General features: G+C 42.8%; 1 protein-coding gene across 4 annotated transcripts; it reads left to right on the top strand.

Annotated features, from left to right (window-relative positions):
* The first annotated feature begins 154 nt into the window (after positions 1-154).
* SNX5 (sorting nexin 5) lies at positions 155-17,645 on the top strand. 4 transcript variants are annotated; one of them, XM_030447167.1, is made up of 13 exons: positions 155-249; positions 10,007-10,111; positions 10,594-10,704; positions 11,292-11,413; positions 11,733-11,856; positions 12,484-12,579; positions 13,424-13,529; positions 13,609-13,684; positions 14,528-14,567; positions 14,691-14,777; positions 15,749-15,908; positions 16,641-16,726; positions 17,495-17,645. In XM_030447167.1, the coding sequence occupies exons 1-13, from the start codon at positions 217-219 to the stop codon at positions 17,540-17,542; spliced, it is 1,194 nt and encodes a 397-aa protein (XP_030303027.1). In that variant the 5' UTR covers positions 155-216; the 3' UTR covers positions 17,543-17,645. The 4 variants fall into 4 exon arrangements, with proteins under 4 accessions (XP_030303027.1, XP_030303028.1, XP_030303029.1 ...); XM_030447168.1 differs by lacking the exon at positions 155-249 and adding an exon at positions 374-429; XM_030447169.1 differs by lacking the exon at positions 155-249 and adding an exon at positions 379-453.
* The last annotated feature ends 1,098 nt before the right edge of the window (positions 17,646-18,743 follow it).

The raw sequence follows: 18,743 nt of genomic DNA, 5'->3' as shown, positions 1-18,743 counted from the left end.
CAAACAAAACTAAAAGAAACGTCCCGCTACCATCATGGATGCGGGCAAGCGACACCCTACCCTCACCGAAGATGGTCGCCGCTCCTTACGGGAGCCGGGCCTGCGCGGGGGCCACCGGGGGCGGGTCGCTGGGGTGTGGGGCGGCCGCGGCTCCGCCCCGGGCTATATGAGACGGCGGCGGAGAGAACAGTGGGAAGCTGGCGGTGTTTAGGCGACATGGCTTTGCTCCGGGAAGACGCACAGAGCAAGGTGAGGGCGGCGGCCCGGTCCTGGCTGAGGCAGTCTCTGGGGGTGTGGCGGTGCCTGTGGGGCTGAGGGCCGCGCTCAGCCTCGGACTGGCCCCAAGGGGTCTGAGGGGACTCCCTCCCCCCCCCCCCCCCCCCCCCCATCCCGCCCGCTCTTCTCCTGGCAGTACCGGGGCTGTGACAGGTTTCTGGTTTTGTTCTTTTCGCGGTTTGTATTTTAGTTATCTTAACCCCTGCCCTGCTTGCTCCCTGCACCCAAGCAAGGTCCTCCGAGGGAGAGGATCAGGGAGAGCTGCCTCGGGTGGGCGTGGGGTGCTGCCCCTGAAGGACGAGGTGCCCAAAGAAAGATGAGGAATGGGGAAAGCAGAGGAAGGTGGAACAGGGTTTTATCTGAAGGAGAACGGATGGGCTCTGCAGCTGCCAGAAGGCAGTGTCGTCTGAGAGCGGAGCAGCGAGTTCAGGGTAGGAACAGGGTGACAAGCGGGGCCTTGGAGCCGCAGGAACTGGGCCTGCGGGAGAGATGCAGGAGCTGGACCCGTTCGTCAGGACCCGTGGCTTAGCGCTGCCGGTGGATGAAGTGCTGTAGGCGCTTCTGCGAGAGGCATTCAAACTTGCTGTTCCTCAGTGGAAGAGCCTTGCGTGTCTGTGACCGGCCTCCCTGCCTGTGTGCCTCTTTCCTTAGGTGGTCGGTAAGGTCACTTGGTTTTCTTTTGTAGTAGTATTGGAGTGTTCAGTACTAAGGAGGCTTGTGTCTTGAGTGAGCATGGGGTATATTTAATGTTAAGACTCAACTTCTCAGAGGAAATGCAAATTAAGCACTAAAACAGGAACTCTGTAAATGAGGTAGTGTGTATGCAGAGGGTGCTTGGAATTATTTATTGTAATGGACAAGCTGATTGGCTTAATATGCCTAGTCTGCTGGGGTTAATAACTACCCCCAGCACACCTTGAGTAGAAGGTAAAACAACACTGCAGCAGTCTGTGAGCTGCCTGTTTGATTTTCATACTGTTGCATCTGAATGTTGTTTTCTGTTGTGACTAAGCTTAACTCATAGGAAGGTGACTTGTGTTTTAAGCTGTTAAGGATGCTTAAATCTTTTCAGTCTGAGTTTTTTCCAGCCTTTTGGAAAATGTGTGTTAGCTGATTTGAGGGCTACAGAAAGACCTGCCTTAAAGAGCTTTTCTCAAGTAACTTCCTTTCATCTGCTTCTCTTGCATATGATTCTTTTAAAACAATCTTGATCCAGTAGAACTGGCATAAGTTTCTTGAACAGGTATTTTCTAGTTGTTTTCTTTTGAGTTGTGACCTAGCTGGTGCTTGAATCTTTTTCTGCTGCCTGTGAAACCATAAGTATTAAAAGTATCTGCTGTCTGAGAAGAATGAGTGTTAAGTCTTCATAGGCTTGCAGGTGGAGGGGGAGATAAAATATCAGCTGTCTTGCAACAATTGGTAACTTTGTGTTCTCTTTTGATCCTAGTAGACAGGGATATTGTGGGGAGGGGAAAATACTCTCAGGAAGAGGGCTTGAGTAGCTTTAAAGTATAATGCTCAGTGGCCAAGGATTAACTAGCTTGTTTCGGGTTGTAGGGCTCTCTTGGGACTTCAACAGCAAGGGGGAGGATAGAAATGCTTCTATCTTGTCTGTTCCTGTTTAGTTTAGAAAACAGCAACATGGAACTGGTGTGTGGCCAGTAGATAAAGGCTATGCCTGTAAAGGAAACTTGATTAGGTATTAACCTTGAATAGAAATAATTGGTAAATATAAACTAAAAGCTGACCCTGAGGTGGCAAAGCAGGAGAAGATCAGTATATATAGGAAGAGGAAGGGAGGGTAGGATAAGGGTGATTGGAAGTGCAGTGGGAAATCTGTCATGGGGCGGAAAAGGCACTTGAAAAAGTGGAGTAGTGGGATTGCCAGGCTAAACTTGTGTAAATACCCTGGTATTTCTTAATGTCAGTGGCTCGGTAGTGTTTCAAAGGTTGCCGTTCAAAATACCAAGAGTATTGTAGCCCTTCTTTCTCAGAGCAGTCAAGGGAAGACAAACCAGTACATCATAGCCTGCAGTTTGCTGTTACCACTCCTGAACGTTCTTTCTCAGCTTGTGTTATATGTTCTAGAAAGAATGAGGGCCTACTAAATCTCTCTCATTCCTCGTGAGAAAACTGCTTCTGCATGCTGCTGGGCCCAAAAGCAGGCTGGGAGGTCAACTTCTAGCAAGGCAAGAATAAGGATAATGTACTGTTAAGGACATTTAGGCTCTGTGATGCTGGCCCAGCAGTTTGGGCAGATGACACAATTTCAAATCCATAGGAGGTGAAGAGAGCATGGTGAGGCTGTGTCATTGAGACTCCCTGCAGGCGGCTCTGACTTTGCTGCAGGTCAGCACAAGGTTCTAGTGGATGTGGGCTGTGGCTCAGGGCTTTGCTTCTGTTACAGTTTCCATTTTAGCTGGGTATGCTTGATGTTGGTGATGGCATGTGGGCTAAAAGTGCTTAGCCATAGGCTGTACTCTGCAGGAAGGCAGATGCAGCAGGATGGATTTGACCTACACTGCCAAAGCTGTTGCTTGACCACCTGAGCTGAGAAAGTAGTGGGTTGTGTGGAGATGTCCTGTACAGTGTTAGGTGGAGCAAGGTGCGCTAGAGAGGCTTTTGCTAGGGATATAGGAGGCTTGGATGTTATCTGTGTCCTTCCCACAGCTCCCTCCCTCTGTAAGGGGGTGGATGACCACTTGGTTTATGCAGAGAGTGATGCAGAGATCCCTCTGAAAGGAGAGCTAAGTGATCAGGCCACCTTATTGCACAGCTGGGGGCAAAAAGGTGCTCTGGCTGTGCAGGCTGCCTTCTGCTTACTTGGAAAACATTGCATTTGGTGAGGAATGCCATTTCAATGTGACTGGAAGGAGCTGCAATTCACATTTTGTTTTAAGTAGAATAATTAAACCATTGCATCACAAGAGTTTTACAGCCCTATTTCACAAATCTGGAAAGCCTTTTCTACAATGTAAAGTAGCAACAGGAAGACTGTGTGTAAGAAGAGTGGTTTGATTTTCCTAGTTATATGTAACTTGGACTACTTCAGGACTCTTTCAGCTGAATGTTGGAGAGCTAACAGCAAGTCTGTCATGAAGCCTGCAAAATCAAGCTTTGCATCTACTGCATTGGCTCTTTACCACTGCATGTGTGCAGTGTACTTTCAGACATATTTTTAGTACCTTGATGAAGGGAAAAATTAAGCTACTTGTTCTTAATATGACTTAAATGTAGTTCCAGCAACTAATGCCACTAATATCCACTGGCCAGATACTCTGAAAGGCTGCTGGTTAACACCTGGGTTTCAAAATGAGGCCTTCTGAAACGGAGGGCTCTGTATAAACTGCCAGAAAACATAATGATCTTTTAGTGTGCTCTGGAGAGCACTTAAACTGCTTTAATTAGAAAGACAACTGTGTCAAAAGTAATGGCTATTGAGTGGTGGCAGATGTAATTATTAAAGAAGTCTTGTTTGTGGCTGTTGCTTGAATGACAGCAGGGAGGTGATTGGTAAGAGGAGAGGTTTTTTTAAGATAGCTGACAGTAAGCAGAAAGATCTGACATGTAAACCCTTGTGGAAGAGCTCCTTGCTCCTCCTGGGGGCCCAGCTATGTGGAAACACCCTGGATTAATCTGACTTTGAAAACAAATACGGGTTCTTAGTTTGCTAGCAATCAGATGTTGTACACAGTTGCTTGCACTGGCAGATTCTTTTGTTAGAATGCAGAAGTAACATTGAGTCATCTAGAATTGATGCTAAAACTGCAAAGGGCTTACTTGTAAAAGCAGCAGTTCAGACCACTCAACAGAACTAAGCTTCAGTGGTTCAGGGCATTTCCTTCCATTGGATCCTTGCAAGCATGAAGCTGTGTTTCCATTGGGTGAGGCCTGATCTGAAACTTAGGTCTGCTAAGCTGAAGTCTGGATTGATCATCACTGCATTGTACTTAAATGATCCAAGCCTTGGTTTTGTTTTTTAACATCTCTAAGCAAGTGCAGTAAAAATCTACATGGATTTGTCATGGTAATGCTCTCTTGCTGTCTCCTCTCCTGGGGTTCCTGATAAGGTGATTATCATAGTCTCCTGGTTAGTACCATAAGATATGTTTTCAGTCTTCTGGTCTGGCAACCTAGAAACATTAATCAATATGAGCACTGTATGTGGAGGTCTCTGCTTGATGTCTTGTTCTAATTTTCATGTCAGACATCTGTAGTGGACAGGATCTTTACTGAACTATGAAAAGTTTTTTTGATTGAATTCTCAGGAAAGCCTGGGTGTCCCAAAAGGAGCCCCTGAGGAGGCATGAGACTATGAGTGGAAAGCATAAGAGCAGCTGCAACAGTTGCTATAGTGATTGCAAACCAGAAGCCTATAGGCTGTTTCTGAGTAGGAAATGAGAGGTAAAAGTGAGGGCACTGTGCTGCATTTGGGCAAGTGTTTCAGTTTGCAGGCCAACCCAGCTGTTTCCTCACTGTGTTGTACCACAAGTCACCATTCTCTTTATCTCTTTGAACATGAGCTGCAAGTAAGGAATAATGTCTCAGCAGCTGGTGAGCTTGGAGGGCTATGTCTTCGCTCCTCCCTGAGGGTGTTGGGGGACAGTCTGGTTTCTGGTAACTGGGATAGAGAAACTTCAGTTCTCTTTCCCACTGCCCGGAGTGCAGGGAGGAAGTAATTACATCTTCACAAAGAAATGCCTTCAGATACAAAGGAGCTGCCAGGTATGGCAGACCAGAAAGCTAAGATGGAGCTGTTTCCTGGGAACACCTTTGGTCAAGTACCTGCTATGATAAAGACCTGGATTTGAAAGTTTAATTCCTCTGTTCTGCACAGCATTCATGTGATCATAAGCAAGTTAGTCTTCATTCCTGCTTGCAGGATGGGTGTAGGGAGGGATGGTGGAATGAAAAGTCCTGAATGATGAGATGCTAATGCTGCAGGAGTAGGTGCTTGTTTTGATCTATGGTTGGTGTGGGACACCTTCTTATAAGGTACTGGATTAATGCCTTATGGCACTGTGACAGCAAGAGGAGGGCTTCTTGCTTTCAGTTCATTGGAGAAATGTTGTTCTTGCCCTTTCTGTGGGGAATCAAAGCACTCCATCCTCCTGCAGTCAGGCAGTGTGAATGCTCTCTTTATAGTATGATCCTTGCTCCTGTGATTGTGTAATTCTAAAGGTCTCTGGCCTGGAGTTAGGAGCCCACAGTGACCTTCACAGGACTAGAGCAGACCAGGGATTTTATGGTCCCCTGTTTCATGTGACTCCAGGTCCTTCACTGAAGACTGGACTCCTGAAAGTTAGAGGTGATAGTCCTGTACTGTCCTTAAACAGCAATAGGCTTGATGCTTGAGCCTACAGTGACCTTTAAGTACAGTCTGTATATATATATTTACAGCAGATATTTAGGGTAGGAGATGTACAAGATTTTTTAGCAAGTGGATTCATGTATTCCTGAGGGACAGAGTCTCACCACTGTATATGAGAATGTTCTTGACCCTTATCCTGTTTCTGGGCTGGTCTTGCACTTTGGGCCCAATGTATAGTACATACTGTGCTGGAGCTCACATCTGAGCACTGCTGATTCCCAGTTGCTTCTGTGTAAATAAGGCCTGACTGAGGAAATAAACTCTCTTGTGGTAGTATTCCTGGGGTATTCTGGCCCCACTGTTTATGGTGCTAGTACAGAGGAGAAAAGTCTCTATCTGAACTGCTTTAATCTGACAAAGCAGTACCATCTTGTGTCCATATCTACTCATCTCTTGTGCAGGCAACTACTAGGCATGAACAGCTTCTAATCATGGGTTACTTTCCCCACAACACTTCAGAAAGTTCATGAAGTCATTATTGGCTGATTTGTGTAATCCTTTCCTTAGTTTAGCTGAGAGGAAGCAGTTTCCTTTGGCTTATACTTTCCAGACTCAGCAGTTCATATTGTTAACACTGCTGATCCTGTTTGGACAGTAAAGATAAGTAAGCAGGATGCAAAACACTGGGGTTTGTATCTCGGTGCTTTGGCTGCTAGTGTTATCTGTCTGGGAAACATTGACCAGCTTGCCTGTCATTCAGTTGGCAACCAACAGTGGGCTGTGGTCCCAGTGAAACTACTGTCTGAATGGTGGCCACCTACCTATCCTTCCTCTAGTGCTTGAATGGGGTAGCTTCTGCCTAAACCTGTGTCAGTGACCTCTGAACCATGCACTTCATTGTCTGGATGAGCATATGATCTGTTGGATCAAGCACTGGCTGGGTGGAAGGGCCCGAAGAGTGGTGATCAATGGAGTTAAATTCAGCTGGTGGCAGGTCACAAGTGATGTTCCTCAGGGCTCAGTGTTAGGACCATTTCTGTTTAACATCTTTATTGATGAACTTGATAAGGACATAGATTGTATCATAGGTAAGTTTGTGGATGACACCAAGTTAGTTGGGAGTGTTGATCTACAAAGAAAATTTGATAGACCAGATCAATGGGCCAATGTCAACAGTATGGCCTTAAACAAGGCAAGTGCCAGGTCTTGCACGGGGGCCACAACAACCCCATGCAATGCGACAGGGAAGTGTGGCTGGAAAGCTGCCAGGCAGAAAAGGACCTGGGGGTTCAAACTGACAAGTGGCTGAATAGGAGCCAGCAGTGTGGCTAAGGAAGCCAATGGCATCCTGGCTTGCATTAGAAACAATGTGGCCAGCAAAAGCAGGGAGGTGATTGTCTCCGTGTACTCAGTGCTGGTGAGGCCACACCTTGAGTATTGCATCCAGTTTTGTGCACCTCAATATACAAGATATTGAGATCCTGCAGCAAGTGCAGAGGAGAACAACAAAGCTGGTGAAGGGCCTGGAGAATAAATCTTAGGATTGAGGGAGCTGGGACTGTTTAGTTTGAGGAAGAGAAGGCTGAGAGGAGACTTCATCATTCTTTATAATTACCTGAAAGGACATTGTAGTGATGGTCTCTTCTCACAGTTAATTAGCAACAGAACAAGAGGGAATGGATTCACGGTGCAACAGGGTAGGTTTAGGCTGGACATTAGGACAAAAATTTTCACAGAAAGAGTGGTCAGACACTGGAATAGGCTGCCCAAGGGAGGTGGTTGAGTCACCATCCCTGGGTGTGTTTAAGGGTTGTTTAGATGTGGTGTTGGGGTATATGGTGTAGGGGAGAACTTTATAGAGTAGGGATGATGGTTGGGGTTGATGATCCCAAGGCTCTTTTCCAACCTGAAAGATTCTATGATTCTCTGTGACTGCAGGGGTATATCTGCCCCACACAGTGGCTGGAGAGAAGCAGCTGTCCTGTTGGAGTTCCTGTAGTATCTGGATTATCATCATGTCCATCTGCATCTGAGCAGTGCTGGGACTGCTAAGATTTGTGTTCCAGGGTATGGCCCATAAACTCAATGTCCTTGCCTACTGCCAAGGCAATACTTGAGATAAAGGCATTCTGCCCCACAGATGTCAGAATGGGTAACTTGGTGTGCTGCATACAAGGTCCTTTTGTAGTCATAAGGCTTCAGAAGGTGTATCACTTAGCTTAAGTACATCCCTGTAACACTAGCTAACAGTAAGTATGCAGCAGATAGTCTTTTTCTAGTGTGGTGAGAAGGATGAGGATACAGTGTCTGGGGTATGCCTCACTTAAGCATGAGAGCCTGGTGATAATGATAGAAGTAAGCACTGCTGGCAGTGGGACTCTATGCAGGGCCAGGCTGCATAGAGGCAAATTCATGCTAACCTGACAGCTGTGTCCTCTGCAGGCAGCCAGAGACTTTTGTACCAGATCTGGACTGCAGTACATACACAGATGGCCAGACAAGGGGGAGGGAGTTTCTAAAGCTTTTGGAAGCAAAGCCTCACCTTAAAAAGGGCAGCCTCAAGTTTTTATGCAGCTTTACAGGAGCTTAGGGCAACCTTCAGGCTTGCTGTGATATGACAGGATTGTTCAGATGCTGTCTGGCACTGTTTGCTTATGAGCTTTGGCACTGAAACTTGTTCTTAGGGCAAGCTCCTGGCTGGTGGGGTCTGTGCACATATGTTGCAAGGTGGTGAAACAACATCAGTTGAAGCCCAGTTCTCTACCTTGCCTTCCTGGGAAGACATTCAGAATTATCTTATAAAGAATAACCTTGGGATTCAGCCTGGCTGCAACAGTCACTCTTTATAACAAACTTCCCATGTTATGACCTTGATCTCTGGAACTTCCTCTGTTATGCAGAAAATAATTTGTTAGGCTGCAGCACTGAGGGAAGTGCCTATGAGAAAATGGGTTTCATAGCACAGGAACCACTGTAATGTGGTAGGCCAAAGTTTCTGCATGCTTCTGAAATACAAATACCTGAAGCTGGTGATCACTACTGTCTAATAGCTTTAAAAAGTCTATTCCTTGGTATCTAAATATATTAATCTACTTAATGCAAGAACTGAATGTACACATTAATCCTAGTAAACTATGTTGCATATGTCTAAACTTTTTTGCTTGCTTCTGAGGTCCTGGAGAGAATTGGAGCAACTTTTCTTCTCTTTTTGGGTACAAGCAGTGAGGTACAACTTGATGAAGGCAGTTCAAATTGTAAACCAGAAGGAAAAATGGGCTGGTGACTATGCTGAATCTTAGTGCTCATGAGTGCAGCCACTTCCCTGGCTTCTCAGAACAGGGTGGCATGCTGAGCATCAAGGCCTTGTCATCTTTGAATCAAAGTGCTGTCCTTGTCAGGAATTTCAGTAGGACTATGAGTTTAGGATGTTAGTGGTATGTAACCTAAAGCATCTTCTACAAGTAGGCTATTTCACTACTGTAGAAAAGTTCAAGTGTAATTGAAATTGTGTTCTGGGTGTGACCTGTTGGAATGAAGAAATGAACCTCCAAAGGAAGGTGGTGACCCTGGTTACGGCCTCTCTGAAGTACTTGGAAGGCAAGTCTGTTTTTTAGTGAACCTGATGTGCTCTGAGGCCTCCTGCAAAAGTTTCTTCACATAAAATGCTCAAATATCTTCTGAGCTATTTTATTTGGAAACAAATAGCATTAAGATGTTGCCAGACACAAAGGTCTACCTAGAAATGGCAAGACCTGGATTTAAGGCAGGGAGAGACTTTGAGGTTATAAGCAATAGATAGCTTTTTGTAAAGGAAAGTTCAGATATCTTGGAGGCAAGTTCTTGTAGCAGCTTACTGGGTCTTTATTTAACAGCAAATGTGTGTTCTGGCAGCAAGGAATACTAGGATGCACTAGGTGTTGTGAAGATAAGATTAAAAAGGTACAGTGTCGGTGCCAAAATGTTCTTGAGCTTTCAGTCCTGTTTCTGGCAGACAGCTAGCTCAGAGTTTATGGGAGTCTGAAGATCTTTTGTGCCTAGTTTTTCCTCGTGGTCAGCTGTTCTGCCACATTGTAGAGGCAAAGGATAATGAAGAGAGAACTACTAGGGTTCTTGCTGTCTTTTAGATGGAATAATAGGCTTTGGCTTAATGTCTTTCAGTTAAAAAGCTGGAGGAGGCCTGGAAGGTAGAGAAAATTTCTCAGCGAATAATTGGTTCTTCAGATTTTGAGTTATATGTCTTTTTCCCTTCTTCTGTTTGGATGGGAAGGTTTGTCACACTGATGTGAAGTTAGTGCCAGGGCTGTTCCTGAAGGGAGTGGTTCAGTGCAATGTGGTTCTTGTTGACAGCTGACGAGCAGTCTAGCTTCATTAAACTTACTTGGTGCTTGACAAAAGCTTCTGCTATGAATTCTGTTGCAGCTGAGGTCTGTATCTGTAGACCTGAATGTTGATCCTTCTCTCCAAATTGATATACCTGACGCCCTAAGTGAAAAGGACAGAGTGAAATTCACTGTACATACTAAGGTAAGATCATAGGGTAGAAAGTGGTTTTCATACATGTTATGCAAATAAGCTGCATTTGCAATACAAATATCTGTAAAAGAGGAAGGAAATCTAATTAGATGGAGCTTTTCCACTTAAAGGTGACCGGAGGGTATATATATATATATATATATATGCAGAAACTTCAACTTTCTTTAGACCAGAACACCATCTAACTGGCTTTTCTGAGGAGTCCTAGTTTGACACCGGAAGACTGGGGGGTAGGGGTGGGGGAACCAGCTCCTGTGAAACTTCACCAAATAAACTGCATAAATGCTGTTCCACAACAGTGCCTTTTCTTTAAATAGTCTCCTTAGTAGTAAAGTTCTTAAATGAGTGCCAGCTCAGATAAAAGAGTAGGCGAAGCTCTTACTAGGCAAAATAGCTTCCTTTGGAAATGGACAGAACTGTTTCTAAAAGCACTAATTTACAAAACAGTAGGGCTTCTATATCTTCTCTTCCAGACTACACTGCCAGCTTTTCAAAGCCCTGAGTTTTCAGTTACAAGGCAGCATGAAGACTTTGTGTGGCTGCATGATACACTCACTGAAACTGAAGAGTATGCAGGACTTATTGTAAGTACTTCCTAAAAAATGTAATTCTAAACAAAAGACTGGTGAGTTTAAGTGTGTATTAAGTAAGAACATGAAGTCTGCTTTCCCAGTGTCAGTAGTGTTTCATGACTTAGGTATTCCCTATGCTTCCTTTTGCTTTGATTCCCAAACAACTTTAGTACAGCTCTGTGTTAGCTTCTCATATAGCTTGGAGTAGCAAAAAAGCCTTGGGTGCTCTGAGAGCTTCTGATCCTATGGTGGCATTAATGTCTGCCTGAATATAATGCAGTGAAATACTCCATTAAATACAGTTTCTTTTCTATTTTGATCCTTCAGGAAGGGGCCTTGTGGGCAACAGAAGATGGCTGGCTAAGGAGTGCACTGTAGAAGCTGTTCCTTGCAGTTGATTTTCCTCCTGGGGCAGGTGTAGCACAAAGCTGGGAGGGGCAAACAGGGTCCTTGTCATCCACATGGCTCTAGAACTCCTAGGTGAAGAACCTTGCTGGCTTGCCATGACCAGGGAAAAGGGCCTCCTTCTAGAGAAGGTTAGAAATTATTTTGGAAAGCTTTATTTGCCAGCATCTATCACTAAACAATTCCTTTCCTAGATACCTCCAGCACCTTCCAAACCTGACTTTGATGGTCCCAGAGAGAAGATGCAGAAACTAGGGGAAGGAGAAGTGTCTATGACAAAGGAAGAATTTGCCAAAATGAAGCAAGAGCTAGAAGCGTAAGTAGAATGAGTTCACTGGCAAAAGCTGCACTTAGAAGCCTCCTGGGAGAGCAATGTATTTGGTGGTAAATTATATTGTGTGACTGTTCTAAAGCATGTTTGCTGCTGCATAAGCTTTAAAATCCTGAAGCTGCCAGCAGTTTCTCTCAAACTGGGAGACTTCCTAGGTAAAGAGATGGAAAATAGCTTCTTCATCACTAGCTAGCAGTTTCAGAAGCATGCTGGTGAATATTTTCACTGGATAAACTTCAAGCAATTCTTTGTATATTGAAGAAGGCAATACAAGATGGGAGCTCACTTTGTTCCTTCCTTTCAGTGAATACCTTGCTGTCTTCAAGAAGACTGTATCATCACATGAAATCTTCCTTCAGCGGATTTCTTCTCATCCTGTGCTTAGCAAAGATCGCAATTTCCATGTTTTCTTGGAGTATGATCAGGATGTAAGGCATTTCTTATTTTCTCCTTTCAGAGTGAGGCAAGATGTTATGAGTACTGTTACTTGGGCACAGTCAGAATGTTGTGTAAATCAGTGTGCAGCATCAGCAAGCAGATACTGCTAGTGCCTCTGTCAGGTGGTTGTAGATGAAAGCCTGACCTCTAGACCTTTTTCTGCTATAAATCTCATTGTGTTTCTTAATCCTAATCAAGCTGGTTAGGAACCCAACTCGTTATGTCTTGACAGCTTAGGAACAAGTATGATTCAGGTGTACCTGTGCTGTGCTGCATAATCCTAAAATGGAAGAATGGAGGTGTATTAAAATTAGTACTGCATCTGCTTTGTTACACCTAATTATGAATGATGGCTGCTGATCCAAGGCATGTAAAAAGAAACTGAGCTGCTTCTGGTAATGAGAAAAATCCTGTGTTGCAGGATAGTTGAACAAGATAAGTGTTATATGAGCCATCTTTGTTCAGCTTATATAGGGTTATTATGGAGAGCTTGGAAATTAGCCTGCTCTGTCACATGCTAGATATGAATGCTGTTACAATAAGGCAAGTGTCAAAATAGTTAATTTTTTTTTTGCCTGTGGAATGACTTTAAAGCTGGCCTGTCCTCTCTGTTGCAGCTGAGTGTTCGGAGGAAAAACACAAAAGAGATGTTTGGTGGATTTTTAAAAAGTGTAGTAAAGAGTGCTGATGAAGTCCTCTTCTCTGGAGTCAAGGTAAGGTTTACCTCCTACTTAGCTTAATTTTGATTTTCTTACTTCCTGTTCCAGAGAAATTAGTTGTGTCTTCTTCAGGCTTGATGTGAGTGAGCCCTATTTACTAATGCTAACCTTCTGGGTTACTACATCCCAAGTTGGATGAAGTAATTAATATTAATTTTCCCTTCTATAGACATGACATCAAAGCTACAGGCTGTTAAACATTTAAGTGTATGTTTGCATTAAGTGTCTGAATGCCCAAAAGTTGCTTTAACACCTTCTAGTAGAGGGGAGGGAGAAATAACTCCTTCAGTTAGTGTGCTTGTGGTTTTTGTCTACTTTGGAGTTCTGAGCAAACATGATTGTGTTGCTGCATGCACTAGTTGAAATCAAACATCAAAAACTCCTGTATCTGGTCCAGCTTCAGCTTTTCAGTCATATTGCCATGTTAGCTCTTTCTAATAGACTTGCTGTTCACATTACAGTACATATAATGGCATGAATGTGAAGAAAGTTTGTGAACTGTTTGCTGTTTAGCTACTGTGTTGCAGCAGGCCTGGGACATCAAATTCCAGCAGTTGGTAGCCCTCTGATATCAATGTACCAGTTACTTGAGACAACATGCAGCATTGAATAGTTGAGTGTCAAGTCCGTCTTCAATTCATTGTAAAGAAGAGACTTGCCAAATGGCAAGGGGTTTGTCAAACCCTTTGGTCAGGTTCTTGTCATGAACTCAGCTCTTCAGTAGAGATTGGGCACAATGCTCATGTTACTGTGGTTATTTCTTGGCCCCTCTCAAAACAGAGATGAGCTTGTACTTTGCAGTAATGTGACTGACTTAACAGGTCATACTCTCTTTCAGGAAGTAGAAGATTTTTTTGAACAAGAGAAGACTTTTCTTGTAAACTACTACAACAGAATCAAGGATGCATGTGCAAAAGCAGATAAGATGACAAGATCTCATAAAAGTGAATCTTTTCAAAGACCTTTCTAAAGACCTTGCAGTCTTGCTGATGTCAGCCTGAAAACCTTGTCTTGTTCTTGCAGATGTTGCAGATGACTATATTTATACTTCAGCTTGCTTGAACAGCCTGGCATTAGAAGAACCTACAGTTATAAAAAAGTAAGCAATTCTAACTGTTAACGACCATATCCTGAGTCTGAGAATATCAAATTCCTTCTGTAAAATTCATTGAACTGAGTCATAGATGGTTTCAGTTGCTCAAATTTCAACCAAGGGGCACTGAAACTTTCTTTTTTCTAATGCTTCTGGTGTGACTGGCCTAAAATTATCAATTGTATCTGACTTTTAACTAGCTATTCTTTTTTTCAGTTGTGCCCTAGAGCTGAACTGTGCTTGTCATTAAAGCTTCTAAACAGAAGTCTCCTTGAATTATTTTCAGGTCACAAACTCCCAGAAAATACCAGGGAAAGGAGTTGTGCATCTGTGTTTCAATCTGCTGCTTAGTACAACCACAGCTTATACAAGTCCTGTATCTTCTGGACCTTGAAGATCCAGATTTATTTATTTTTTTTTTTAAAGCTGTGGAAGCCTAGTCAGCTTCTCCAAGGTGAATTCTTCCACCTATCTAAACATTGCTATCAATTCACGAAGACCTTGGTAAAACAGAATACATAGCTATATAAACAAGATGGTTCATCCCTCTTGTGGAGAATTTCCCTGCTGCTACTCTAGGACCTATCTGATCTAGAAAACAGTATTGTTACTCTAAATCACCTCCAGCAGCTCAACTGTACTCGTCTGTTAGGCTGGAATCAACACCTTCTGTATTTAAGGTTTTGTCCAGGTCTTTGCCTAGACCTGAGTTCTTTTCAAATTGTTGTCTGGGGCTGTATGGAGAAGTAAACTCCAGCCTTCAGCTTTTTAGTTTCCTGTCAGCTGATCCCAGCATTTACCAGACTAAGAAGGATCTAAAATGTATTTATGCATTTTTTTTTCCCCTAGGTACTTGTTGAAAGTTGCTGAGCTCTTTGAGAAACTCAGGGTAAGAGAAGTTTTTTGGTTGTTTTTGTTTTGGTTTGGTTTGTTTTTTTTAGGGGAAAAAAAATCTCTGAATCTGGATGTTGCTGTTTCCTGTTATGTACTAACTATCTGATCTTTTCTGCAGAAGGTAGAGAGTAGAGTTTCATCTGATGAAGACTTGAAGCTCTCTGAACTGCTGAGATACTACATGCTCAATATAGAAGCTGCAAAGGTGAGAACACAATGTACGTCATGACTCACTTATTGGGGTACTTCATGCTTTAAGAAGACAGGAAGGTGGACCCTTGTTTTGCCTAAGGAACGTGGCACCTCTTAACCACAGCAGAATACAGAAATTATATATTGGCTAGCTGCAGTCCATCCCACTTACAGAAGGGCTGTTTAATATCTCCAATGTATGGCATTTATTGAGGACAAACTCATTAGACTTTAAATTAGAGCAAACCGTATCTGAGGCTGCAGTACCATTCAAACTCTTTCCCTGCCTGAGTACTCATGACTTGTCAGTAAAACTGATGATAACTAGTTAAAAATCATAAAGTAAATCTACTAAAGTACTGTATCATGAATAGGCAGTAATGTGTGAAAGCTATTGGAGTCTGGACTGCCAAGAGGGGTTTGGTAAGCTGATGGGACTGCAAGAGCCTTGCCAGCAACTCTTTTCTAAGTAATTCTTGATTTGCCAAGGGGGTTACTACAGGCTCTCTCTGGTGTACTGCTATTTAGATATCAAGACTGTACTACTGTTAAATTAGAAAGGGATTGGCAAAGAGACCTCTACTGCCTCATGTCTAAGTTAGTACAGTGCTTCAGTCAACTGAGATCTCCATTGAATTAAGTGATAGTTTATCCTTCACTGGAGGTATACTGAGGGAATTTAGAAAGCACTGTTACTACTTAGTGGAGAGGCCCATCTTACAGAGTGATAAATCTACTTTAAGGGAAGAAGCAATGCCTGCAGCAGCACTCAGACTTCCTTAACTAAGACACAAGTGGCTGTCCTGAATACTTGATACTGCACTGGTGAAAGACTCCTTTTGCTATGCCAAGAGCATAGCAGGTTATAATAGCCTGCTGGAAGCAGCAGCATCTGGTGCAGAAAGAAGTGAAACCTTGTTCTGCTATTTGGGAATTTGGGAATTAGTTTTCTTAAAGCTTTGCACTATTCCTGTCTACTTTCAGGATCTTCTGTACAGACGTACAAGGGCTCTTGTTGACTATGAGAACTCAAACAAAGCTCTAGATAAAGCCAGACTAAAGAGCAAGGATGTCAGGCTGGCTGAGGCACATCAACAAGATTGTTGTCAGAAGTTTGAAAAGATTTCAGAATCTGCAAAACAAGGTAAAACAGGCTTTGCTGTATTATGCTGAAGTGAGATTTTAATGCAGTCCAGGTTTCCATTTGACTTTCAGCTACTGAAAGCTTCTGAACACTCCTAAGCAAGTAGTCTGGGTGTTCCAAGAGCAGTATAGATGCCTGTATAATTAATGCAGCTAAATAATCTCAAGAATGATTGTCTGAATAGGAGCAATGTCAGTTCTAGACCAAGTTTAATTGCAAGCCACTAGTATTTGCTTTCCAAACTGAACTCATGTTCTTGACCTCCACCTCGGGTAACTACTATCTCAATTAGAATTGTGCAAATAGTTTTACTCTGTCCTAGTACAGCTGAATGTCTCAGATTTTCAAATACGGATTCTTAGTAGATGCCTTTGTACAGTATAAAAGAGGAAACATGCTTTCATGGTATACATGCTACTCTGTTCTTGGTATTTAATTGTTCTGTGTTCTCACAGAGCTTGTGTTGGTTACTTCAGTCTTATTCCAGTTGTCTTCCCACAAAACATTGCTGTTTTAGGCAGGCTGTCTGTTTTCTCATCAAGGTGTTGGTGGCATGTAATGAATGCATCTTCTGGCTAGAAACAGAGACTAATTCCTGAATCTACTTTTTGCAGTTAAATACTAGAGCTGTAACTAGAGCTGTACAACAAAACTCATGAAACATAAGGGCATTACTGAAACTTGAGTCACACTTAGTATATTTGTCTCATCTTTGTTCTTTATTCCCTACAGAACTGATGAGCTTTAAGCAGAAGAGAATAGCAGCATTCCGCAAAAACCTAATTGAAATGGCAGAACTGGAAATAAAACATGCAAAGGTGTGTTCTTTTTGAAATTAAGCAGGCATAGCCTGAGAGAAGTGAGTACTGTGTGACTGGGAGGATTTGTTGGGTTCCCTTTAAAAGTAGGAAGTATAAAATAGAACAACTGGGCTCTTTAGCTGAGATCCAAAGACAGGAAGGAAAGGAAGTAAAAAGCTGTAAGTGTAGTGCACACAAAGAACAAATGCTGACAGTCTTATCTGTCTCATGCAGAAAGTCTATTTTCAACTTGTCTCTCCTAAGACACCAACCTATGGCACTGCAAGTGAGAAGTCCCAATTTTTCAGGTAGTACACAACAGCTCTCCTTCCTTCTATGAGGAGGCAGCCTTCTCTGTAAGACTGCACCCTTTCTGCATCTGGAGGCAGCTGCTGCTTCAAGTGTTCCTGAATGCTGTGAGACACTTGCCATCTAGCTGTAAAGTTTTCTCACTTGATTTCTCAGTGAAGGTGAACACTTTTTGCCAGCCTCTGTCAAACTTGACTGAGCAGTTTGGCCCACTTAAAACTTAGTACTGTCTCTTGTCCCTGTCTTTCCCATAAAATGAGTCATGTTTGCAGGCCTGCACGAAGAGGCAGATGGCAGACTGTGTGATCTGGTTTTGATGCTTTGCTGCTCAAATGCTTATCTTAGCTGTGTAAGCTCTTTAGCATTGTCATGGGCTACAAAATCCTGGGATGGACCTACTATTTTGGAAGCTACTTCATTGTGGAAGGCAGGATGTAAATTGTCATACTTACTGAAACTAATTCTCTTCCTTTCCAGAACAATGTCTCTCTCCTGCAAAGCTGTATTGACTTGTTCAAGAACTAAGGCATCTTATTCTGAAAATGTGAAAAAAGCATCACTTGCACTCAATGGCCAGGGGCAACTTATTGGCTTGACTTCATTAGCTTAAAATAAATATTGTCACTGAGGTTGTTTGCCTAATACTTAAATATGTTGATAGTGATACATTGACTTTGGTGGTATAAATGGGAGCCATATTGTGTATGAATTGTCTGGATGTAGCTAACATCCTGTTGGCTGATAACTCAAAATGAGTCAAATGTAAGAAATCGATTTGCTGTTGACTGATTTCATTGAGCAGAAAATGTTTTCTGAGAAGAACTCCTTTTTTGCAGGTCGTAAAATCTGTCTCTTCATAGCTCTGATATATTTAAAACTTGCAAGTAGGAGTGACTTATTTACTTTATAAAATTACTACATTTATATATCTTAACATTCCACTTCCCAGACAGATTTCTACTACAATATATTTTGAATTTCTATAACTACATTCAGTATTTGTACACTTGGGCAATACAGCAAATAAAGATGTCTGATACAACAAGCTGTTGTTGTATGGCAAGAATTTGTGTGGGATGTAAAAAGGCAAACTGAAGTTTCAGGCACAGACCTATGATAAATTACACACCACCCAGAGCTCTTTATTCAGTGCACTAGAGATTCATGTTTGACTCAGTAGGACCATTCTTGGAATAGGTGTTGACATGAAACATGGGGACTCCAGGTCATGTTGCTGTTTGAGTCATTCTCAAACTTCTGCTGCCTATATGCTGCACAGAAAGGAAACCAAACCTTTCAAAAGCATTGATATGTAGATGGCTTGGATGCCTTCAGACTACTTTACAATGCTTCATATTTTGTTAATCTTTACACCTTCTGCTAGCAACAAGAGGCTGTTCTAAACTTCAGGACTTCTGGAAGCACAGCCCTTCTTTAAGATAAAGCTCTTTAAATTTAGTGTGGGTAGCTGGGTGTATGCTGTCACAGCTGAAACTACTTGGCCTGTTAATCCCAGAGTCATCTTTCTACAGGTTGGTTATCATTTGGCTTATGTGGCTACAGGTCAGTGAGCCATACTTTTTTTTCTTAAGGCCCCTTCCCAAGTAAGAACATTATCTGAGTTGTTTGTTTGTTTTGGGGTTTTTTGTTTGTTTGTTTGTTTTTGAGGCTAAACCTTCTAATCATGCTGAGATATACCATATGTCTATGCTCTGGGCAGACTGCT

The sequence above is a fragment of the Calypte anna genome, chromosome 3 (assembly GCF_003957555.1).
Source record: "Calypte anna isolate BGI_N300 chromosome 3, bCalAnn1_v1.p, whole genome shotgun sequence".
Lineage (NCBI taxonomy): Eukaryota > Metazoa > Chordata > Aves > Apodiformes > Trochilidae > Calypte > Calypte anna.
This window is presented reverse-complemented; position numbering and strand designations above follow the sequence as displayed.